Genomic DNA, 25,517 nt, shown 5'->3' with positions numbered 1-25,517 from the left:
GCACTTGGCAAAATGAATCATTCTATTTTAACTCATGCAGATTATAAGAAGCTTTTTAGCTTTCAACATAAACATTTGGATCTTCACTTTGCAAAAGTGGATAATACAAAGTAGCGTCTTCATACTTTCCTCCATAAAGGCTTACTATACCAAGTACTCAAAGGATTTTCTTCTCTAATTTTTTTAGGTTTAAGATGAACAAATGCCGAAGTCATGTCTACATCTTCTCCATCAGCTATAGCCTCCACCTTTCCAGCAAACTCAACACTCAGCTTTCCAAATCTCAAAGTTTTCTTTCCTTCACTTAAAACACTCATTTTAATTGCTGTCTCTACCTTTGGACATTCTTGGTCTAATTTATTTACCCTTTCAAAAAGTTCATCAGCATTTATTGTCTTGTGCTCCTTTTCTTCTACCTCATCTCCAACCCCATCCTCACCAACATCCCTCTTAACATTTGAACCATCTCCCATTCTCCCCATAGAATATCATACATATATTCATCAGGATTTTATGATATTCCTGCATGTCATTATTTTCTTTCGAATGGGGAACCAGGAACATTTATTCACCGTTTCTAAAAGAGCTTTATGTTTTGCAAATTTTAATATTCTTATTAAATCCATATTTGTTGGTTGAGGAACATCAGTGTAAAACCACCAACTAATTGAGAAGGTTCCATTCTTATGTTGTAGATTATATTTCTTAAAATATCGATTGCCTTTTTCTCATAAGTATCCTTGGATACAAAAATGGTAATTTTCTTGAAGAGTTCCTTCGCTTCCTGCCATGTTTTATATGTATTTTATTCTTTAGAAATATTAAGATGAAAACACACAACACCCCATCTTCCCATCGTCATATTGGTTTGTAAACTCTTACTTATTACAGACAACTGTGTTTTTCTTGAATTCATAATATAAACCATAGCGAGGTTTTCATAGATTTTTTTTTTTTTTCTGATCAAAATATTTTATTAGTTGTTTGTTAATTGTGCTTCCACAAATCGCATTGCTTCTGCAGAGCGGATAATAGTCCTCCTTGCGAGAATGTTTCAATTGTTCAAAGTCTTGTAGGTATATTAAAAATGACCAATTATACCCTGAATCAGGCATATCGTATTCCCAAGGTGCTACTCTCAGACTACGTGCCCTTGTTTATAAAATTATATTTCTATTGGAACGTTGAACGATGTAGTAACCAGCATTGATGTTCTTATTTCTGTATTTTTTTTTAAATAAATAGCCGTTCTGCTTAGGGCGAGGTGTCTTGCCAAATAATTAAATCTCACCAAGTCGTAATCATCTGTAGGACTCGGCTCCCACCCATCAAGGCTCCCACAGCATCAAGACGCACCAGTAAAAGGGGAAGGGATATAATAAATCCTCCACTCGTCTCCCTTATCGAATATTTCTTCAACATAGGTTTTGTTATTTTTACTTGTAGTCGACCAGTGTCATATAAGGTTTCCACTTGTTCTCTTGTGAGTAAAACATGAATTCTTACAGTCCCTTTTCTTTGAATTTTATCAACGTTGATAGAACATGGTTTTAGATATTGAATGCATAATTTTACTTTTTCGAAGTTGCTTCGATTAACATAGACTCCTGTTGGTACTTTGCCACTCCTCATCTTATTAAATTGCCAACAAACAATTAAATTATATTGACCATTGCACCATTATCTGTATTAATCGCCATCTCAGTTTCTTCCAAAAGCAAACAATATGTATCAACGTCTTCGCTCTCTCCTCTTTCAATGTACAGGGAAGTATCTACTACTCCATCAGATGTTGTAGTTTCCTTTTGAGAACTCAGGTCAATCACATAGATTGTAGGAAGCTTTTTAAACGCAACAATATCCAAAATGGGCTCTTTATTTCCATTACTTTCACACACCTTTTGGTAAGACTTGTAGGCTTCCACTTAATTTTTATCCCAATCAATTTCCAATCTATCCTGTGGGTAAAATGTCCCCATCCAGAGAAGCTCGAAGTCGTTTCACCTTAGCATTTGTAGTCAACGCGTTGTTCTTTTCAGTTGTGGTATCTCCATCTGGTTCCTTAAATATGAGTGTCATGACTTTCCTTCCAGAACACCCAAATTCCAAGTGTAGGTAGTTTGGTTCAGTTTAACATGTTGGCATCTCCGTTTCAGGTATGATACATTCAGCAGCTTCCATGAGTTAAGTCTTCTATTCAACATCTCCTCCGTTTTCAGATTAGGAGTGTATTCACCGATATACCAACATATCTCATTCATAACAAAGTTATTATTATTACCAAAACGCACTCTGTTTTCATTGTTATTTCTCTGATGTATAAATCTAATTTTAAGTCCATACAGAACTTTATCATAATCACAGAATCCAAATATCCCTTTAAGAGGAACTGCCATGGTGAAACTATTCTCTGTTTTTGCTGCATCATTAAACATTGACTTTCTTTGATTATAGCCCGGGTCAGTGTTTGTTCCAGTAGCCATATCAGGGATAAAACCTTCAACAGCCCCCTTACCCATTCTTTCACTAAATGAATATAGTGTAAACTTCATAATTTCTGATGTGGCAGAGACATAATCAACTGCTTCAACTTCTTGTGTTCCAATATACAAACGAACACTGTCAAACATTTTCTAGAAGGAATCATTTACGAGTGTAGCGTTTGTTTTGAGCAATCTTGGTGAATGTCCATTTACACAAGAAACTATCTGCAAGTTTCAAGTAAGTTTGTTGATTATTTAGTTCAAAACTTTTTATTCCATTTGTATTCCAGTCTGTTCCTGTGATGGCATTTACCTTGAAGTAGTCTTCCTTTTTGGTAGAGCTTGAGATGATGAAGGTATTTGCATTATTTCTTATTGAGCGACGCAGAAGTTGAAAGTACGACTGTGATAGATAAATACAATTACAAGAGGAATGTCTCCCTCTGGTGTAGTAGCTATCCATTACCGTTTGTTTTTTTTCATTTACACAATCATCGAATATAATAAGGTTCATTTGTGATTTCTCCAATTTTTGTGGCGAGGGCATGTCATCCGTGTTATTGCTAAGAATACAAGATACTGGAGGGTTTGATTTCTTTTTATTTTGGGTTTGGCAAAATAGCTGTAAGACATTTTCGATGTGATAATCATTTAGATTGTTTTGAAGTTTGAACAAACCGATGTCTTCTTTTTGAAGACCTGCATTGAAACCATGTGAGCGCAGTTGATATTCGTTGAAAGCTCGACTTTGTGAAAATTATTAAATTGTCGTAATCTAAGAAGCTGGGAGTAAGGCCTAAGTCACATTTGGCATGGCGGCCGTAGGGTCTACAAAATCTACGGCCACTAGCAATTATAGGGCGGCCGCAGTATTTCCACGGTCACATATGTTTTTATTTTTCGGGGAGCCGCACGGGGTATTTAGAAATTGTGGAGACCGAAAATGTAGGGGTGCCGTACGGTCTTTGATTTGATGTCGCACGGTGACCTTAGGGCATCCCTGCGGCGGCCATAGAATTTTCAAGACAGACGCAAGGTAGCCTCAAGGTGCCCGCAAGGCGAACGTGCGGCCAGACGGACGGTAACGAGTGGGTTTTTTTTTTTTTTTTAACCAGTTCTTTTGTTTCGGCTTGTCGAATTTCTACGGCCAACGTAGAAATGAAAAAAGTTATAATTCCACGGCGACCCCTACGGCCTGTAAAATATAGCCATACGACGTAGGGCCACCCTGAGGCCACCTCAGAAACTCTGCGGCCGCCGCACGTTTCTGTCAATTCACGGGGGGGGGGGGTACGGCCGCCGTATCCTCGCCGTAGAGCAAATGTGACTTAGGCCTAAGGAGCATATTTAAAAGCAAATAAGTTTTCCCACATCCGCTTGGGCCTACTATGAGACATCTAAGTGAATTTGGGATATGTTCATGGTTGCTAAATCGTATCTTACTTTCCCAAATGGATGAAAACTCCATTTGTATTGTAGTTGAAATATATCACTTCCTGCTCTTTGCTTTTTTTTAGTGAAGTAGCTCATCTATCTGGTCATCGAAAGGGGCCAGGGATGTCTTTGTGCCCGTATGCAAGCGTGTCAACTCCGTTTTCCACGATCCACCGCTTGGAGTCAAAGGGGGATAAAGATACCTTGTTTCCCTGTATACCATAGATCTGGTGTTGCTTGCTTCTCAGCATATCCATACCATGCCTGAAGGTTTTCCTGTCAAAGAGAACCTCTTTGTACTGCTCATGGTGAAGGTGCTTCTTTACAATACACTTCTTCCCACCCTTAGCCTTCCGGATGCCCTTCCCACTGGCCTCGAGGATGGAATACATCTTAGGGCGAAGCCCCACGTACTCGGCGACGGGGCAGCCAGCGCACTCATCCTTCATTTGGCCGAGCACCTTGTTGTTTTTAATCGCTGTGGAGTGGGTGGTCTTTCAGGAAGTCGCTCATGTCATAGAGCTCTGCATGTGCGACCATGTCCACATATGCATCCCGTCTGGATCTTGAGGAGGAGAGAGTCTGTGTCTGAGTATAATAACTGAACAGTCTCCATCCTGGACCTTAAGGAGGTTGTAGTAGAAATCGTACATGAGATGCTTGGACAGGTCCAGGATGCTCATACCCACATAGACAGGTCGATTTAACATCAGTCTGCTCTTATTCATGTGAAGAGCGGCGAGGTCATCATTGATCATCTCTCCTGTGATCTGGAAAAATTTAGTAAGTCTGTTGAACGCAAATTTTAGAAAACAAAGGAAAACTGTTTTGCTTCAGCATTAACCTAATGAAAATACAAGGTTCTTTCAGATGAAAAACTGCCAACAGGGAAGAGTTTCACACACTTTAACCTGATAAAATGAAGGGGTAAAACGTAGTAAGCCCAAATATAGGTCTAACTAGATTTTCACCAAAATTCAACTTGTTAGGTTTTTTCCAGATCGCAGGAGATCTACTGCCATGCAAATCTTGGGCATGAGATTTGGCCCTGCAGCTTGTCATCCTCATGCGCATGGATCAGCTTAATGTCTTCATGCTTGAGCAAGTTTTCTATTGTCTTTCCGAAGACAGAATTATTCATGAGCTTGTAGAGATCCTTTTCGAAGTCGCTGGTTGCCTTCTTGCGAAGCTTTGTGTTCATCCGAATGTAGGGCTCCATCCAGAGGATCTGGTTGAACCACAGAACTTGGTGGACCTTTTTAAGTCTCATACCCAGGGAGAGATACAGCTGAAGGTTGTGGTAGTGCAACACATACTTGGTCTTGTCGAAGAGGTTCGGCACCAGCATTATTACTTCGACCGATGTCCCCCTAAGGTCTTGTTGGTACAACGAAATCCACTCCTTCTGTACTGTCATGCGCTTTGGTGCCATCGGATATGCATTGTGGTTGTTGTGCAGCTCCTCAGGATATTCTAGGTTAACTTCTAAGATGTAGCCCACAGGGCTGTCTGTCGGTTAATCTGCAATGCTCCCAGCAAGCTGCCCACAGTCTTCTACCCACTCAAAGCCACCTGTTGGCAGTGGCTGGCTCATGGCCCAGCCATATAAGTTGTTGGCATCGAGGTATGAGATATGGCTATTAGGTTTGCTCGAGTCGTACCCATCGGCATGTGGGCTGTTTGCCTTTGTGTGGCGTTTTGAGACCACGGAGATGCCACCACGCAGACCCTTGTCGATGAAGAGGTGCTGGTCATAGTCCGTGAGAAGTTTGAGGTTTACGCCGGTTTTCTTTAGGAGCGCGTCCCAGCTCAGGCCAGGACTCATGTAGTAGTGGGCAAGGTCGAGATCATATTGACACTTGCAGGTCTTTCTGAAGGTCTCAAATATATCAGCCAGAAGGAGCACGTCTGTACTGAGGTAGAGGTCATGGTAGTCTCCCATGTCTTTACACCCAAAAGCGGTCCAAACCTTTTGGGCATGAGTGTAATCCTCTTTGCTGATGTTCTCATCACTCAGCTTGCTGTAGAAGGCCTCCTGGGGTGGTTGGGGATCTGTGAATCTCTCCCAGGAGTCCATATGCTCATGGGGGTGTACACCTTTCTGCAGCAGTAGTTGCTGCTTATGCTTGTCAGGCTCATATGCAGCTGTGATGTGGAAGTCCTCAGGTCGGTTGGCTGATGTGAGCTTGTTCAGGGAAGCCAGGAGGAACTGGGCACTGTCAATGAACCGAAATTCAAACGAAGAGCTCTTAGTTTTTCTTCAAGAAAATTTTTTTTTTCAATCACCTTCTTGAGCTCCCTCCTTAGTAACAAGCTTGAGAGAGAATAAAATGCATTTTTCGATGTTGTTCGAGATACATGTGATGGTACCTTCCACCTTGCTGATAGCCTGCATCAGAAGATGTGAGTCATAGCCCCTCAGGTTGTGAAAGACCACAGGGGTGATTTTATGTTTTAGGTTTATCCTCGGCATGAGGTTGCATTTCTGTGGGCTGCCCCTCAAAACTTTCCGGTGATATGGCAGTGGTCGAGGGCAGAGTCGCATTGCCCCCCCTGCAACTATTAGAGGCTTATCACATATGTGGCAGTTGATGCTGGTTTTGTATATCTGCCAGTCTTGGGGTGTTATTCTCAGAAGCTCAGGGTTGCTTAGGATATCCTTAATGGGTCTCCCCTCCTGAATAGCATTGAGAAAGTGTACCACTGCATCTAGACCCCGGTAGACCACTGGAGCTCTGTTTGGCCATCACACCTTACCACGATGTAGCCTTCGCCCAAGCCTCACGCTGTTACATCTTCTGTGTGTTGATCTGGTCAGGGTTGAGCGCTGGCCCATCAATCTTGGTGTTAAGGGCCTCAGTCAGCATAAATGATGTAGGGAACTGGTTGCTGCTTGTGCCAGTTCTGAAAGGAGATCATGTTTTTTCTCCTCCTTTGGCATCTCTACCTCTCACAGAAGTGCTTTCGCTCCCGATGCTTGCTCTGGTCATCGAGCAGATGGTTCAGGTCTTTAACTCAGGGATAGTGCAACTTACAGTCCTTCTCAATTAGCAGCAGGTTGATTCTGGAGATGTCTTCATGTTGCTTGCTAAGCCTGTGGACAATCACCCACTTGGCCCAGCCAAATACATTCAGAACCAGGTTATTCTGCCTTTCTACCTGCTTGATCTGTGATAACGGCGTGGGAGCATCAACCCCCGTGAAGTTGAGGCCATCCTTTGTGGTGTATTTAGTGGGTCTGTATGCATGTCCCCCATGGGCCACTGGGAACAGGGCAGACCAGAGGGCCCACCTGAGACAAATGGTCATCCTTGTTCTTCACAATGATCACTGCTTCTTTGTTTCTGAAAGCTGCTGGCAGTGGTATATATGAGCCTCCCCTCAGAGGCTGGTAGCGAGCGATGTCCAGCCACAGAAGTTCCACTCTGTCAATCTCCCAGCCAGAGCCGAGACTCGTTCACTTTTCAAGGGTCTCCAGGATGTTTGGGAAAGCCGTGCCACGTGTACAGTCTATCTCATGGGCCTGTAAGACAGCCTCCTGCTTGTGCCGGAGCACTGCAGGCATACACACCCATTCCTTATCAATCTTTTCCTTCTAGAACAGAACCTTTAAAGCAAGCTGGAATTTAATCCCCTTCAAGGTGAGGATCTCTTTCACCAGTTTCTGGTGAATCTGGGGGTGCACACCTTCCAGGAAGGATTTAAGGTCAGCCTCTAGTCGGTGAAAATTTGGAACATCCATATGCCACCCTCACAGAAAATGTCCAATGGCCCAGGGGGTCTTTTCGAATGTGAGGTTACCTTTTTGTTCCTCTTGTTTGAACAGCTCGAGAATTTTTTTGGTAGCTATCTACTGTCTGGGTTTTCTGGGGAGGTATGGGATCAAACTTTCCAAGAATGGCCTTCTTCTTTCGAGGCGGAGCAGAAGGTCGGTATTTCATTGAAAGCAGTAGTTTAAGCAGGTGCTTTTTCACCGCTTCTGGAATGGACTCATCCAAAATGTTCTGTACAAAATCATGGAGAGACTCCGGTATCTGCATTTCTGCAAGTGATTGTTCGATGTGTTTGAATGAGAGGCGATTTGCCTTGAACAGGCCAAGAAGTTCCTTCTGGTATTTACTGACTAATCTGATTTTTTGAGGAGGCTTGGCATCGAACTCCTCCAGTATGTCTTTCCGCTTTCTCTCCTTCCTCTTTTGAGGTGGAGCAGAAGGTCAGTATTTCTTTGAAAGCAGTGGTTTAAGCAGGTGCCTTTTCACTGCTTCCAGAATGAGCTCATCCAAAATGTTCTGTACAGCACCTTGTGGAGGCTCCTGTATCTGCATCTCTACAAGCAATTGTTTGATGTACTCATCCATGGTAACCATGTTTCATGGGCATACTAAGGAGTTTACCAATGTCGAAATGAAAATCTCAGCGGTATTACAAAAGTAATTTACTGCAAGAAGTCCATATCATGGAAAAAGAAAATTGCGTAGTAAATCCTGCAATGGATCGTGATAGTTTGCCATCGCTTGTCATGAATTGCAATAAGAAGACATCCGATTATCCTGCTAGAGATTTGTTTTATGAGGATGCTGTGAGCCTACATTCAAATGGTAGCTTCAAAAGTTTGTATGATGAAATGGATAAAATTTAGTGCCACTGCCAATATGTCTGATAGTGAAAATCCAGATATGCCTGATGGTGAAAACGATTAAAACTTGTCGGCCTTCTCAAAAAGAAGCAGGTTAATAGGGGAATGCCATCGTCCTGCTTGCAAAGCAAGACATATATGTCCGCATTCCACGTAGTATTCCCACGTCGCCCTCTCGGGCGCCGTTCTGCACTCGGACACAAAATCCGACCAGCGATAGCCAAGTATTCTCCGAAGAGACCTGGTACCAAAGGAATTAAGTCTCCATCTCAGATCCTTGTTCAGAGTCCAAGTCTCAAAGCCGTAGACTCCGTAGAGCAAGACTGGAAGCACCAAGAACCTGAAGACTCAGACTTTCGTCCTCCCGCACAGATACCGGCAGCGCCACACCCCATGATCCAGTGAATCCATGACTCCCCAGGCCCGACCCAGACATCTATTAACCTCTGACTCACAGCCAGCAGAGACATGAATATCACTGCCAAGGTAAGTGAATCTCTCCACGACCTCAACATCCTCACCACAAACAGACACAGACAGGACAGCAGCATCCAAGATGTCATTGAAAGCCTGGATCTTAGTTTTGACCCAAGAAACCTGTAATCCCAGCGGCGGCAACTCCTCATTCAGCACCTTGAGGGCCCCCAAAAGGATCTCCAGAGTCTCCGCAAAGATGACTGCATCATCTGCGAAATCAAGGTCCGAGATCTTGACATTCCCAAACGATGCACGGCAGCTTGATCTCTCCGACATCCTCCCTAAAATCCAGTCCAGACAAGTGCTGAAAAGTGTGGGGGCCAGTCCACATCCCTGGTGAACTCCAGTAACAACTGGAAATGTCAGAGATTGTATCACCACATCTCACAGCACTCTCCGTACCAGAGTATAGTTCAGACATCAGATTGGTCAGTTTTGGTGGCAACCCACGAAGACTGAGAATCCTCCAGAGGGCATCCTGATTCACTGAATCGAACGCTTCGCAGAGATCACCATAGGCTACAAGCAGCCCCTGCCAAAGCTGTCGTCTGCATTCGGTGAGGACCCAAAGGGCAAGTACACGGTCAATCATTCACGTCTTTGGTGTAAAGCCTGACTGCTCTGGGTGCTGGTGCTCAAGCAGATGGTGGCGAACCATATCAAGAATTATCCGAGCAAAGACATTGCCTTGCACTGAGAGCAGCATCACCCCTCGGTAGTAGCAGTCTTGGAAATCACCCTTCCCTTTCCAGGGAGGGACAACAAGGCCCCTCTTTCATTCAGTTGAGATGATGCTTGTGTTCCAGGCAGAGCACAGAACTGCATGCAACGACATGAGTACAACATTTCCTCCAGCTTTGAGAAGTTCAGCATGGATGCCACAGATCCAAGGAGCTTTACGCCATTTCAACCGGTTCACCGCAGGCTGTGTTTCTTCAAACAAAGGTGGATCACAGTTGATTGGAGGGTCAACAATAGGGATAGTAACACAAATGACACCCAACTCAACAGCTGGTGGATCAGCCTGGAACAACCACTCAAAGTAACCGGCCCAGCGAGCCTTCACTTCGGTTTTGTCAACCGAAGTCCTCTCCTCTGTCAAGAGCCCTCCACCCTCTGCTCTAACTGCAGTACACCGAGGGGCGGGCTTGGAGGAATGCAATGCGCGAACTCCCCTTTAAGCAGGACGAGAATCACTTGACCACAGGTGTTGCTCTACCCTCTCACCGATTCCTCGCTCGTAGGCCTCCTTGTCCACCCTTAGCGCACGTACAGTTTTACGCATCAACTTCCTGAACAGCTTGGCTCTGCCATTAAGCCTGACCCTGCGACTCTGGGCCATTGTATCCAGCGTCCCTTGAGAGACAAAATTCTTCTTCACCCTACGGTGAGTTCCAAGACATCCACCGGCAACATTAAGCACGGTGCTCTTGAAGGCACTCCACAACTCTTCAGGAGTCCCCAAAGCACCCAGGCCCCCCAAATCTCCACTCAGCCTGTCCGCAAACTCCCCAGCTACCCTCTCATTATTGAGATTGCCAACATCCAGCCTAGGCTGGGATGGTACCATTCTCCCGGATTTAAGCTGCAACTTCAAAGTTGCTACAACAAGCCTGTGGTTGGTATTGAGGAACTGAGCACTCTGGTAAACCCTGCAGTTCTCGATCATGTTCCTCAGTCTCTCAATAAGCAGAACACCATTTTTGATTTTAAACCCTGTCACAGTCTGCAATCATGAAGATTCAGCCCCCTCCTCACATTCGTGGTTTGATTCTTACGAGCAAGCAGTTCGATTCACAGAACAATGGACTCCCTCATCCTTATGGCATTATATGTTGTAATCGTGCAAAGACAAATGTGTGTGCTGCTTCCTCTCTTCAAGGACATGATAAACATGTTTTTTTCTCATACAAAAACACTTGCATTTGCCTCAACTCTGGGTCAGATCTTTTACCCAGGATCCTTCTTGGTGAACAACTGCATTTACAGTGACAAAAGGACTTTAGTTGCAATGAGAAGCACCAGCTCCCTATGGGAGCTGTCAAGGGGGTCATGTTATTATCTTTACACCTATTTTACTCCAAGGGGTCCCAGGATTACACACCCAAAAAATGGTTGCGATCGGTTCAGCCATTTTTGCGGTACCTGGGAACAGACATACGGACAGACAATGAATTGTAGTAAGATGCTTTACAAGAGATTTTATAAATCTACAAGCACTTCAAAGCATGTGAAGGCATACAAGAGGAAATGAGTACATATATTTGTGGACAGAGTGGAAACTATGGAAAACTTGCTTCAGCATGATTAATACAGAACACCGAGGCTTGACGATCATCTTGCGGTGCACAGAGCTTTATCATCACCATAAATGACAGAAGATATTTGGTGCAGCATATTATACATTTCACAAGAGTGAATGAATTTTTTTTCTTCCACAGTGCAGCCAAGCAGCCATAGGCTGCATTAGAATCTTCTTACTATAATTCACCGTCTGTCTGTTCCCAGGTACCGCAAAAACGGCTGAACCGATCGCAACCATTTTTGGGGTGTGTAATCCTGGGACCCCTTGGAGTAAAATAGCAGCTCCAGTAGGGAGCGGGTGCTTCTAGTAAATAAAATACCCCATCTACACCCACAAAATCTTGATTACCCCATTCACCCTTTCCAATGAAGAACTTACTTTCAAGTTGCAATGTTTCCTTTCCTCCTCTCTTTCTGTTCATTCCATCCCCTTGTTCGTGCATGAACCTCAATATTAGAGAAAGAAATCACCCCCATAATTATATTTATAATGACACCCAAATATATTTCGAGGAATGCAATTGCAATAAAAAACATCACACGATGCAAGTATTTTTAATCATCATTGTGGGTAAACCCTTACTGTAAAGCAAATGTCAATCACAGTCAGAACACTGCATTTTGATATTATAAAAAAATAAACAATATCATGTACATGATGAGACATTCCAATACATTATTTTCTATCTACCCTGAACATGAGGAACCTTTGCTTCACAAATGTAATAATTTATCTCAGAATACCTGATCTTTCAGTTAATGAAGGAACAGGGGTGGAGGTAGTAGAAACTTGTTGAAGGAAGGACAATGATAACTTTGTCATTATATTTAATAATCTTTGATCAGCAATTATCGTGGGCCTGCTTACATTATACATTCAGGGCAAAATAACAAGGGGTTGGTTGGCAGTGTTATGCTTAGAACTATGTACTATGACTAGGTCAGAAGCATGCTGAAAAGCACCTTGATACAACACCTCAGACATCAAGAAGGATTTAACTGAGTAACTGCCCAACATCACCATGTTTGACTATTCGGAGGAGAGGTAATTACAATGGTAGAAGATGAAAGTGTGCGGTACTTTAGGATAAGTCTCACATGCAGGCTGTGAATGTGCTGTGGTTAAACGATCCCCCACAGTATCATTTACGTTCTTTCGTGCAAAGGAAATGTTTATTTCACTTTGTCTCAGGAAACTTAAACGAAAAGGCATTCATGTTGTGCTGTTTTTGAAGCAGGTGGCACAAGCTCAGCTTTTTGCTTTTGTGCAGAGCTCTCTTTCATAGTGAAGTTTAGATATTCTTCCTCACTGGAGAAAGTGCAATCAAAAATATTTTCAGCTCACCTTCACCTTGTTCGTTATTGCCTGGAAGATACCTCGATTTTTTTTCGTACCAGAAAGATGGTGACCTACACCGGAGCAAGGAAATGTCAAGGGAAACCTGAATGGAAACCTGCTCTGGTTCTGATTTGCAAATTGATCATCCGGCCTGGGCTTCGGAGTAAGAGACCAATCAATTCAACTTGCTCTTGCATTCTAGAATTTTAAGCGGATTCCCTGTCCCTTTCTCTGATTTATCCATGGACCATCTTTCTGAAGAGCTTTTTCCAGCCAAATATGACTTCTCTGATTGGTTGGATTCTCCGTAGAAGGGTATCAGGAGGTGCAACAGAGTCCTATCTGAATACGAAATCTCCAACGTAATTTATGGAATCACTTTGAGGACCATGTTCTGATGGTTTGCTCAGATCACTGCATTCTGACCAAATTCTAATTACCTGCAATTTGGATGACTGTTGATTTAGATGACACTTCTCTACATGGTTGTAATCTCCATTTTGGTGTTTCAGAAGGTGAAGCAGAGTCCTCTGAAATCTCAAAGTAGCCATCTTGTATTTTTGTACAAATCCATCTCAAAGGAAACAAATTGTGACATTTGTTGTTTTCGCAAACAGCATTTGTTCGGAGGATTATTTTTATGATGGTCACTGAACCCCCTCCAACTGTAGATAGCTTTCATAGTTTTCCTGGTATCGTTTTCAAAATCTGAGTGAGGTTCTTTTTTGGTGTGTAATTTTTGCTGTGTCACCTCCCGTTGGTTGAGATCTCCATTTATGGGTTTCAGAAGGCGGCATGGAGTCCTCCCAGGACTCAAAATATCCACCTCCATTTTGGTAAAGGACACGTTTCATAGACCAGAGAGATCAGAGGCCTGAGAGAGGGACAGTGAATCCATTTGGGTCACATTTCATTGACCAAGCTGTGAAGTTTTCTTGTTCTCAAAGTTTTGTTCCAAGGGTTCTTTTCATAACTGTCACTGAGCCCTGGGCAGCCTCCAGTTGCAATTCGTTTGTAGCAATATTCCCCAGGATGATCATTAGCATATCAGTTACATTCTTCTTTAAAGTTATCCAATTATCACTGGTACAATGTCAACACTTCAATTTTCAGGATCTCTTGACCACATTTTTCTCTTCTTTGTACCTGAAATATTTCCCTTTTTCAGGTACAAAATGATGATCAACCTCTCTCAGGTGTGTAATTAGCCTCACCGAAGGAAAGGGTATTGCATTTGGGTCCGTTTGTCTGTCTGTCTGTCTGTCTCTCTTTTTGTTTGTCCACACAGAACTTTCGTGTTTTTCTCTGCAACCACTTGCCGGATCGAGTCGAAATTTTCACCATTGGTGTGACTACTCATGCAGAATATTTTAATGATAATTATTGTTATAGATCACGTGGTGTAGCAGCCATGTTGGAAAAACTTTGGACCTCAGTATCTCTGAAACTGCACCAGGGAAAAATCAATGAAACTTGGCACATGGGAAGGTCTCCTCATGGGGGAGGTCAGGTCAGGTATGGGAGCATGTGCCAGAACAGCGCGTCGCTGCGTCCACTTTCCGCCGGTACTCCAGGGGCCTCCGTCTGGCCATCCCCCAGGCAGATGCCAGGCCCATCCCCATCTCCTTGAGATGATGGTCAACCTGCTGCAACCACGAGGCACGTGGTCGGCCCACTGGCCTCCTCCACTCATGAGACTCCCTCGCTGAGAGAATCTGGTGAGCAGGATAAGCGTCAGGAAAACGAGCCACATGTCCATACAGCCGCAACTGACGCTCACGGACTATGCAGGTAACAAATCTCATCCGAGTCTCTCTCAGCAACCGCTCGTTGGACACAAAATCCGACCAGCGATAGCCAAGGATTCTCCGAAGAGACCTGGTACCAAAGGAATTAAGTCTCCGTCTCAGATCCTTGGTCAGAGTCCAAGTCTCACACCCATAGAGCAAGACTGGAAGTACCAAGGACCTGAAGACTCGGACTTTCGTCCTCCCGCACAGGTACCGGCAGCGCCACACCCCATGATCCAGTGAATCCATGACTCCCCAGGCCCGACCCAGACGTCTATTGACCTCTGACTCGCAGCCAGCAGAGACATGAATATCACTGCCAAGGTAAGTGAATCTCTCCATGACCTCAACATCCTCACCACAAACAGACACAGACAGGACAGCAGCATCCAAGATGTCACCGAAAGCCTGGATCTTAGTTTTGACTCAAGAAACCCGAAATCCCAACGGCTCCGACTCCTCATTCAGCACCTCGAGGGCCCCCAAGAGGATGTCTAAAGTCTCCGCAAAGATGACTGCATCATCTGCAAAATCAAGGTCCGAGATCTTGACATTCCCAAACGATGCACCGCAACTTGATCTCTCCGACACCCTCCCTAAAATCCAGTCCATACAAGTGCTGAAAAGTGTGGGGGCCAGTACACACCCCTGACGAACTCCAGTAACAACAGGAAATAAGTCAGAGATGGTACCACCACACTTCACAGCACTCTCAGTATCATAGTAGAGTTCAGACATCAGATCGATCAGTTTTGTTGGCACCCCACAAAGACCAAGAATCCTCCAGAGGACATCCCGATTCACTGAATCGAACGCTTTACAGAGATCAACATAGGCTGCAAGCAGCCCCTGCCGAAACTCTCGTCTGCGTTCGGTGAGGACACGAAGTGCAAGGATACGGTCAATCGTTGACCTCTTTGGTGTAAAGCCTAACTGCTCTGGACGCTGGTGCTCAAGCAGATGGTGGCGAACCCTATCAAGATTAATCCGAGCAAAGACCTTGCCTGGCACAGAGCAGCGTCACCCCTCGGTAGTTGTTGCAGTCTTGGCGATCACCCTTCCCTTTCCAGAGAGGGACAACAAGGCCCCTCTTCCAGTCAGTTGGGATGATGCCTGTGTTCCAGGCAGAGCACAAAAATGCATGCAACGACACGAGTGCAGCATTTCCACCAGCCTTGAGAAGTTCGGCATGGATGCCACAGATCCCTGGAGCTTTGCCCCGTTTCAACTGGTTCACCGCAGCCCGTGTTTCCACAAGCGAAGGTGGACCACAGTTGATTCGAGGGTCAGCAACAGGGATTGTAACACCCTTGACGTCCAACTCGACAGCTGGGGGATCAGCCTGGAACAACCGCTCAAAGTAACCGGCACAGCGGGCCTTCACTTCAGACTCCTCTGTCAAGAGCCTACCACTCTCTGCTCGAACTGCAGTGCTCCGAGGGATGGGCTTTTATGAACGTAATGCGCGAATTCCCCTGTAAGCGGGACGAGAATCACCTGTCCACAGGTGATGCTCTACCCCCTCACAGATTCCTCGCACATAGGCCTCCTTGTCCACCCTCAGTGCACGTACAGTTTTTCGCCTCAGCTCCCTGAACAGCTCAGCTCTGCCATTCAGCCTGGCCCTGCGACTCTGGTCAATGGTATCCAGTGTCCCTCGAGAGACAAAATTCTTCTTTGCCCTGCGGTGAGCTCCAAGGCATCCACCGGCAACATCAAGGACGGTGGTCTTAAAGGCGCTCCACAACTCTTCAGGACCCCCCAAAGCACCCAGACCCCCAAGTGTCCACTCAGCCTGTTCGCAAACTCCTCAGCTACTCTCTCATCCCTGAGCTTGGCAACATCCAGCCTAGGCTGGGATGGTACCATTCTCCAGGATTTACGGTGCAGCTTTAGAGTTGCTACAACAAGCCTGTGGTCAGTATTGAGGAACTGAGCACTCCGGTAGACCCTGCAGTTCTGGATCATCCTCCAACGACCGTCAATGAGGACATGGTCAATCTCCTTTGCCACACCGCCAGCGTTGGAATACCAAGTCCAGCGATGAGCTTGTGGGCGCTGAAACCATGAACCAGCCACCCTAAGTCCATGACTTCTTGCAAAGTCAAGGAACTTAGTGCTATTCTGGTTCATAGTTCCTGACCCATGGGGACCAACACACACCTCATAACCATTCCTATCAGTTCCAGTCGATGCATTGAAATCCCCCAAGACTAGAAGTGTATCTCGTCTGGGGCACTGATCAACCACAGACTCGAGTGTGGCGTAGAATGCATCCTTCACGGTGAGATCACTCGCCTCAGTCGGAGCATAAACAGAGACCAGGGAAATGACACCTAAGGAGTGACGAATCCTTAATCTCATAATACGCTCGTTGACCGGTGTTACCTCAATTATCATTGGGGTCAGCTTATTGGACACAGCTACAGCAACTCCTTCGGTATGGTAACCATCAGAGCGACCAGACCAATAGTCGGTGTAACCACCCACCATTATCTTGCCGCAATCCGGTCTCCGAACCTCAGAGAGAGCTGCAATCCCGATGTCCAAACGCTTGAGCTCAGATGATAACAGAGACAGGTGATCATCCTCTCTTAGGGATAGGACATTCCAGGCACCCACCCGAAGGGACCGCCTCAGGTTAACCCAAGGAGACCACCGTCTGGTGGATGACACCTCAGCACCACTCCGACACACTCTCCCGCAATCTGACCCAGGGATGTTACCCCGTAGTTTCCCTCCTATCATCAAAGATTGGGGGTCCCGAAGGCTTTGCCCCAATCCCGTCATCCGGTGAGCTGCCCTGCGAAGGGAAGCTGCACAGGAGATACTCCCACGGAGTGGGTTTTCAGATTTTTTTTTTTTTGCGTTTTTGCGTTTTGCGGGGGGGGGGGGAGTGATTTTTTTTTTTTTTTTTTATGTTGTCAGAAGTGCCTTCGTTATGACATCATAATTGCATATGTAGAACGCTACATCCGATCAATATGAAAAATGTTGAGGGTCATCGAGGGATAAAATAGACCACAAATTTTTTTTTTATGACGTGATTCGGCAGCCAAATATATATATATATATATATATATATATATATATATATATATATATATATATATACATATATATATATATATACATATATATACATATACAGTATAAACATATAAATTGGTGACCCCTCCCATGCGCCTCGAGCCAAAGTAGCTGCATAAAGCAAGGTAAGGGCTAAACACTGTTTCAAACCCTTCTCAGAGTTCCTCAACAACTATAAAGACATTCACACATAGTACACACACGACAATCCCAATACTATACACTCCCCTCAGCTACCGGACCGGTTTCATCACTTATTGGCGAATCATCAGTGATAGTGTAGACAGCAATGCATACCAATGAAGCTTTCAAGCATATACCATTACCACATGCAAACGTCAAAAGCAGTCAATATATAAATAAAGACCCACCTTTATATAGTGGGTCTTTCTTTATTTGTATATTGACTGCTTTTGACGTTTGCATGTGGTACATGCTTGAGAGCATCAATGGTATGCATTACTGTCTATGCTATCGCTGATGATTCGCCAATAAGGCCTTAGTTATTTTATAACTTGGTTTACACAGTTCTTCAGCTAAAATGTGGAGTCGGTAGGTCTAAATATAAATATAATTTCTAAAAATTTAAATTATATTTATATGATTTTTTTTTTTCGGATGTTCCATGGAAAAGACAAGGGTAGGTTGGGGGAAAATAAATATAAATCCCGGACCAGGAGGATCTAAGAAACCATTGAAGATGGAACACCATTCAAATGCAGGATGCCCATGTTCACTGTATCATCTGATGTGAAAAACAATGAAGAAGGATTAAAACTTGTTTTTACAATATAGTGTGGCATGTTTTTCTTATAGAAACCTGTTGGATCATCAAACAAATGGAAACTATGCTGAGGAAATTACTGTCCAAGTCGTAGATGTGTGCGTGCATAGTGCTGGATATGATTAAAAATAGGTGTCTACAAGGAGTCAACAGGCTCAAAACGGTCAATCAGAGCCATAACCACCTCTTACTTTTCAGCGGGCATCTGATCGTCCCGTCTCCCCATGAGCACATCAAAGGCTGATTTCTGGTCTATTGAAGGCTGAATATCAGCATCTCGCAGGGAAGCTTTGACGTACTTGGTACCGCAATCTTTCAGTAAGAACAGCGGTGTACAACTTTCGACGGAAACAAAATCGGCATGATCGAGAGTAGCCTGCGAATCATCCCTGCTGCTGCACTGAATTGATGCAATCGTTCGGCCAGAATATTCGTTGTCAAGATGTTGCGTGATTAAATCACCAATACGGTCACTCATATTTATACCGCTGACATACTTCTTAATCACTTTCGCCCCAGAAACCACAGTCAATCTGAACCACGCTGGCCACTGCTCAGATGCCATGACTGAAGACTACTGTGCAGCTCTACTGCGCAGTTTGGTTCAAGGCGACTTGGCATTTTGGTGCGTGTGCGCAAAATTATATTTTGAAAATAAATGCCGACGGTTACACTTCCGACGGTTACACTGAAAATAAATGCCGACGGTTTTGAAACTTTTGCACCTTCGGCAGAAAATTTATAAATATAAAAGGCTAAAAATGTGTTTTATATTTCTACTTCATTTCGGCATATATACCGTCAGCGGATCCGTAAACCAAGTTATAAAATAACTAAGGCCTAAGTGATGAAACCTGGTCTGGTAGCTGAGAGGAGTGTATAGCATTGGGATTGTCATGTTTGTACGATGTGTGAACGTCTTCATAGTTGTTGAGGAATTCTGAGAATGAAACGGCACTTAGCACTTACCTTGTGTAAGTTTTCTTGGGTTGCTTTCTGCAGCTACTTTGGCTGGAGGAGCATGGGAGGGTGAATCATTTATATAATCCAAGCCACCTGGGTGGAGTCAATTAGGTGAGAGCTGATTGCCTGTTCCCTCCATTCACAGGTGAGAGATGTGGGTGGGTCTTTATATATATATATATATATATAAATATATATATATATATATATATATATATATATATATATATATATATATATATATATATATATATATATATATATATATATATATATATATATATATATATATGTATATGTTTTTAAACCTTCAAAAATCTTCTCCAAAGTGGCTGAAGAGATCATGGCAAAACTTTACAAATATGACCGCCTATCCCTGAGGAACAAAAGGTTCACACATATGATGTTGTTGGTCACATGGTTTGGCAGCCATATTAGATTTACCCTCAAACATATATATAAATATTCTCCAGAAAACTCGAAAGATCAAGGGGAAACTTGACACAAATGTTCCCCAAGGCATGCATGTGAAAGGTTGTTAAGGAATAATTGATGTCCCATGGTTTGGCAGCCATAATGGATTTAAGGAAATATTAAATAATGGTTTCTCTGGAACCGCTTTATCAATCCACGTAAAACTTCAAAACTGATTTAGTCGTGATGGGGAATACATGTATTAAATTTCAACTTGATTCGACACATGGTCTGGCAGCTAGAATTATTTAATTTTTTGAATAAGGCTCACTTGGCTGTGCCTGGATGGGTTTGAGGGTGGAGGAGTAGCAGCTGAAATGCGATTCCTATCCAGGTTCCTCCTGATGGCTTAATCTTTTCTTTTTACTTGTTTGGGTTCCTTCTGATTACTCCAATGCAGGACTATTCCGATTTATTCTTCCATTTGATTTGAATTGAATTTAATCCCATTCTGAATTCAATTGAACAATAATTTTTAAAAACGTCATTTGTCATGGTCAGGTGTCCGATCAAAGCGGGACGTCTTGGTACCCGGTCATCACTGCCAGTAGTTATAAAGTGGCATTTCTAATTATGTCTCATTAATTACGTAACACACCAGTACACAAACGCCACACAAAACAAGTCCTGGTGAGGGTCTGCAATCTCTGATTGCTCTTTTTCTTGTTTTTGACATCGATATAAATTGCGAAATGCCTTGTTACAGACGGAACACTAGTGGGGCTGCTTTCCCATATGCATTGATCTTTGATGTCGATTTAAATTTGATGAACAGTTAAATGCTTTATTGCATTGAGAACATGTGTAAGGTTTCTCCCCGGTGTGTATTATTTGATGCTGCTTAAACCTTGAGAGTAGAGTAAAAACCTTGTTGCATTCAGAACATGTGTAAGACTTCTTTTTGTTGTGTACACTTTGATGCCTCTTCAACCGTGAGAGAAGAGTGAAAGCCTTGTTGCATTCAGAACATGTGTAAGACTTCTTTTCGGTGTGTACTCTTTGATGCTGCTTTGACCTTGAGAGAAGAGTAAAAGCCTTTTTGCGTTCATAACACTGGAAGGGCATCTGTCGTGCATGTATATTTTGATGTCGAGATAAATTTGATAAACAATTGAATGCCTTGTTGCATTGAGAACACGTGTAGGGTTTCTCTCCAGTGTGTATTCTTTGATGCTGGTTCAATGTTGAAGGACTACGAAAAGCCTTTTTGCATTCAGAACATGTGTAGGGACTCTCTCTCGTTGATATTCTCTGATGCTGCTTCAACCTTGAGAGAAAAGGAAATACCTTGCCACATTGTGAGCACTTGAAAGGTTTTACTTCCATGTGGAGTCTATGATGTACACGCAAAGTTCGTGGCTGACTAAATGCCTTGCCGCATTGTGAGCACTTGAAGGGTTTCTCTCGTTGGATGTTATCTCCATGTGCAGGTTTCAGAATGTGGTGGGAAGTTCTCCCAGAACTCAAAATCTCCACCTCTTTTTTCGGTAAAGGATCATTATCCATGAACCAAACTTTCTTGAATTTCTCTCCTTTACTGTTTGTCCCCCATGCTTCATGCACAGAATACACTTGGCAGTATAGGATGCTTTCCTTCCCCTCTGAGCTCCAGTTTTGTTCATTTAATCTTATCCGATTTGTCTGGAACTTAGTCTTTCTTATGTGCGTTCTTTCATGCATTTTCAATTGTGATAAATAGGCAAAATCTTTATGGCAAACAGAACACTTGTGCAGCTTCTTGTTCCTTTCAATTTCCTTGAATGTCGTAATACAATTGTTGTTCTTCGTCGGTACACTGGTGTATTTGTTGACCTCCCAACAATAAGTCTGTGCCATGTTCTGATTGAAAGAAACCTCTGTATCAAGCAACTGGGAACTTGACTTGGGATAAGAAACCATTTCCAATTGATTCTCTGCAAATATAATTCAGAAAAGCATCAATAAGTCACTTTTGTTGTGAAATGTGCAACACCAAAATAAAATGTATGAAGTACTCCAGTTCATTCTAAAATTGGTCCTATGTCTGAACTCATCTTTCACAAGGCATAGGCTACAAAGGAAGCATCAAACTAAAATACACAATTCGGTGTCTGTCTGTCTGATCACTATACATTCAGTCGTTACTTATCCAATCTTAACCAAATTTTCCATTAACACTATGTTAAGGTGTATAGCTGGCTTATCATGGTGTTTTGTGGGGCACCTTTTTAGAACCGGAAGAAAAAATTATAACCACCACAAAATATTCAGTCAAATCTGTCCAACATACAATTCCCCTTTTCAATAGCCTCTACTGTTATTTCACACGAGCAGCGGTAAGCCATGTCTTGTTCTTCCTTCCACCCAATCCCCTGTCTCCTCCCACCCCAGTTTCGGCTGGGGCTGCTTGCAGCCTATGTTCATCTCTGTAAAACGTTTGATTCAGTGAATCGGGATGCCCTCTGAAAGATTCTTGGTCTTCGTGGGGTGCCACCAAAACTGATCAATCTGATGTCTGAACTATACTCTGGTACTTTGAGTGCTGGGAGATGTGGTGGTACCATCTCTGACTTATGTCCAGTTGTTACTGGAGTTTGTCAGGGGTGTGTACTGGCCCCCACACTTTTCAGCATTTGTATGGACTGGATTCTGGGGATGTCTGAGAGATCAAGTTGTGGTGTATCATTTGGGAATGTCAAGATCTCTGACCTTGATTTCGCAGATGATGCAGTCATCTTTGCGGAGACTCTGGTGATCCTTTTTTGGGGCCCTCGAGGTGCTGAATGAGGAGTCGGAGCAGCTGGGATTACGGGTTTCCTGGGTCAAAACTAAGATCCAGGCTTTCAATGACGTCTTCGATGCTGCTATCCTATCTGTACCTGTTTGTGGTGAGGATGTTAAGGTCATGGAGCGATTCACTTACCTTGGCAGTGATATTCATGTCTCTGCTGGCTGTGAGCCAGAGCTCAACAGACGTCTGGATCAGGCCTGGGGAGTCATGAATTAACTGGATCATAGAGTGTGGCACTGTCGGTACCTGTGCGGGAGGACGAAAGTCTGAGTTTTCAGGTTCTTGATGCTTCTGGACTTGTTCTATGGATGTAAGACTTAGACTCTGACCAGGGATCTGAGACAGAGACTTAATCCCTTTGGTACCAGGTTTCTTCGGAGAATCCTTGGCTATCGCTGGTCGGTCTTTGTGTCCAATGAGCGGTTGCGGAAAGAGCAACTCAAATTACATTTGTTACCTGCATAGTCCGTTAGCATCAGCTGTGGCTGTATGGATATGTGGCTCGTTTGCCTGACACTGATCCTGCTCGCCAGATTGTCTCAGCGAGGGAGCTTCATGAGTGGAGGAGGCCAATGGGCCGACCAGGTGCCTCGTGGTTGCAGCAGGTTGATTGGCATCTCAAGGGGATGGGGATGGCCAGATGGAGGCCCTAGGAGTGCCGGCGGAAAGTGAACGCAGCGATGCGCTGTTCCGGCGCATGCTCCCATACCTAACCTGAGCTCAAGGATATGAGAAGCTGCACGATTGATGCTCCAAAATCAATCTTTAGTACACATGGTATACTTGAGGTTCTTATGAGCAACAATGCATCCTTGTTGGTGTCCAAAGAGTTCAAATCGTTCTTTTTTGATTACGGCATTCGTCAAACTACATCCAGCCCACAATTTGCTCGTGCGAACGGTGAAGCTGAAAGAGCAGCGCAAACTGTAAAATAAATTGTGGAAGAAGGTGGAGGAGAAACATCTGGCTTTGTTAGACTACCGCACCACTCCCTCGAATGCCTACACAGCTGTTGATGGGTAGAAGACCACGTAACAAGCTTCCTGCAAGACGCAGCTTACTTGTACCAAAACTCTACAGCTTTCATGAGGTTAAACGGCATTTTGACATGGAAAAGACCAAGCAAAAATTATATCATGATCAAGTAGCACGAGAGCGGCCACCTTTTCAGGAGCGGCAAGTCCGTATGGAACCACTTCCTGGCACTAGAAAATGGGTTCCTGGTGAAATCGTACAAAAACACGAGTCCCTTTGGTCTTACGTGCTCCAAACAGGAAACGTTTTTTTCTGCAGGAATCGCCAACATCTCCGATCTTCAAACAAGCTGGCCAACCACACTGGCTGTGTGTACGAGTCAGAGATGGGAAACTCAGACGTTGATGAATACAATGATACTTCCTCCCCTTCTCGGACCGGCAATGTTTCTCCTTTGCCCCCTTCCCCTTCTAATACACCTTTTTTTCCCCCCACTGTTGTGCCGGATGAACAGCTCCATGAGCCTGTTCCTTTGACTACTCGCTTAGGCCGTGTTGTAAAACGGTCGGACAAACTGAATCTTTGATTTGCTTTGATTTTGTGTGTGTGTATGTGTGTGTGTGTGGGTTGCTATGCGTGGGTTTTTAGGGTACCAAGCCTACAAGGCTGTGTAACCTCTTGTTTTTCTTGTTTATTCTTTATTATTTTTTGTTATTCCGCCAGCGATTTTCGGGTTTTTTTCGCTTTAAAATTCATTTTTTTCGGGGACCGCAAGTGCGACCGACACGAAATTTTCACCATAGGATGTGTATTTTTTATAGCATACATAATTGATAATTATGTTAAGAACTCCCCATGGGGAACACGTGTGATTTTTCGTGACGTCATCGGTGAAGTGGTATCCCGGTGAAAATTCGACAGGGAGAATGAATGCTGCATCGGGAAAAATTGAAATTTCTTTAGCATCATCTACGCATCAATTCACCAGAGAAAAAAAAATTATTATGACATCATGGGTCACTTGGTTCGGCAGCCATATTGTTTTGGGAGGATTTTTTTTTTTTTTTTTTTAACCTTCTCCAGAATGGCTGGATAGATTGAGGCAAAACTTTACACACACATTCCACATGACATCCTTTTACAAGTTTGTTAATTTCTAATTGATGTCACATGGTTTGGTGGCCATATTGAATTTCCTCTAAAACTTTCAAACATCTTCTCCAGAACGGCTTGTCAGATCAAGAGGAAACTTTACACATATATTGATCAAGGGAAGGCAATATAAGTTTGTTAATGAATAATTGATGGGTCACATGGTTTGGCAGCCATATTGGATTGAAGAAAAATATTAAATGATGTTTTCTCTGGAACCACTTATCCTATCGAAGTAAACCTTTGCAACTATCATCTGAGGCTTATGTTGTATCGAAGCTGGATGTCTTGGTACCCGGTCATCTCCTGCCAGCAGTTATAAATTGGCAGTTCTAGTTATTATTATTATTATTATTATTATTATAGCGCGGTGACATCGTGCTGTTATATAATTGGCTATTCTGTCCTGTGTCTTCTATCACGTCTTCTGTCACACTTATGGCCGCGTATGTCCCTTTGATCTGAGGGCTATAAATATAAATTTGTCCAACGTCACAACTCGTCCCATCATGCATGCTAATTCACTATGTCTACATTTAAATTTTATAACTGCAAAATTGTTTCATCATTCTTAACCTAGACTTTTACTGCCCCCAGCCGTGCGATATCGAAGTATTCGCTTCTTGTTGTTATTATTGTTACTTCTATGTGTGTTCATATAAATTGTTCATTTGTTGATTGGAAGTGAAATCCAATCTTTATATTGATTTTAATTTATTTATTTTCATTCTGAAGGAGAGGAGAAGTAATGTAAAGCAGTTCCTGCGGCTCAAGCTGGATCGCGTTGATCTCGCGAGACCCCGGAACGCTGTTTCGGTTTGGAATAAAGCCAGTTATCTTGCAAGT

At 43.5% G+C, this 25,517-nt stretch overlaps 1 protein-coding gene across 3 annotated transcripts in view; it reads right to left on the bottom strand.

Annotated features, from left to right (window-relative positions):
* LOC147016616 (uncharacterized) overlaps positions 1 to 25,517 on the bottom strand; it is an 89,242-nt gene that overhangs the window by 7,311 nt on the left and 56,414 nt on the right. Inside the window, exon 6 of one of the 3 annotated variants that reach the window (XM_085845421.1) lies at positions 17,355 to 21,687. The exons of the other annotated variants lie outside the window; for them this stretch is intronic. Coding sequence (XP_085701547.1) covers positions 20,489 to 21,687 — 1,199 coding nt within the window. The 3' untranslated portion in view covers positions 17,355 to 20,488. Of the gene's footprint in view, positions 1 to 17,354; positions 21,688 to 25,517 lie in introns of those variants that run through there. 3 annotated transcript variants of the gene reach the window in all.

The sequence above is a fragment of the Eptatretus burgeri genome, chromosome 11, assembly GCF_056783735.1.
Source record: "Eptatretus burgeri isolate ZD-2024b chromosome 11, Ebu_testis_v1, whole genome shotgun sequence".
Lineage (NCBI taxonomy): Eukaryota > Metazoa > Chordata > Myxini > Myxiniformes > Myxinidae > Eptatretus > Eptatretus burgeri.
Note: the sequence above shows the minus strand (reverse complement) of the source record. Positions and strands in the feature narration are given on the sequence as shown.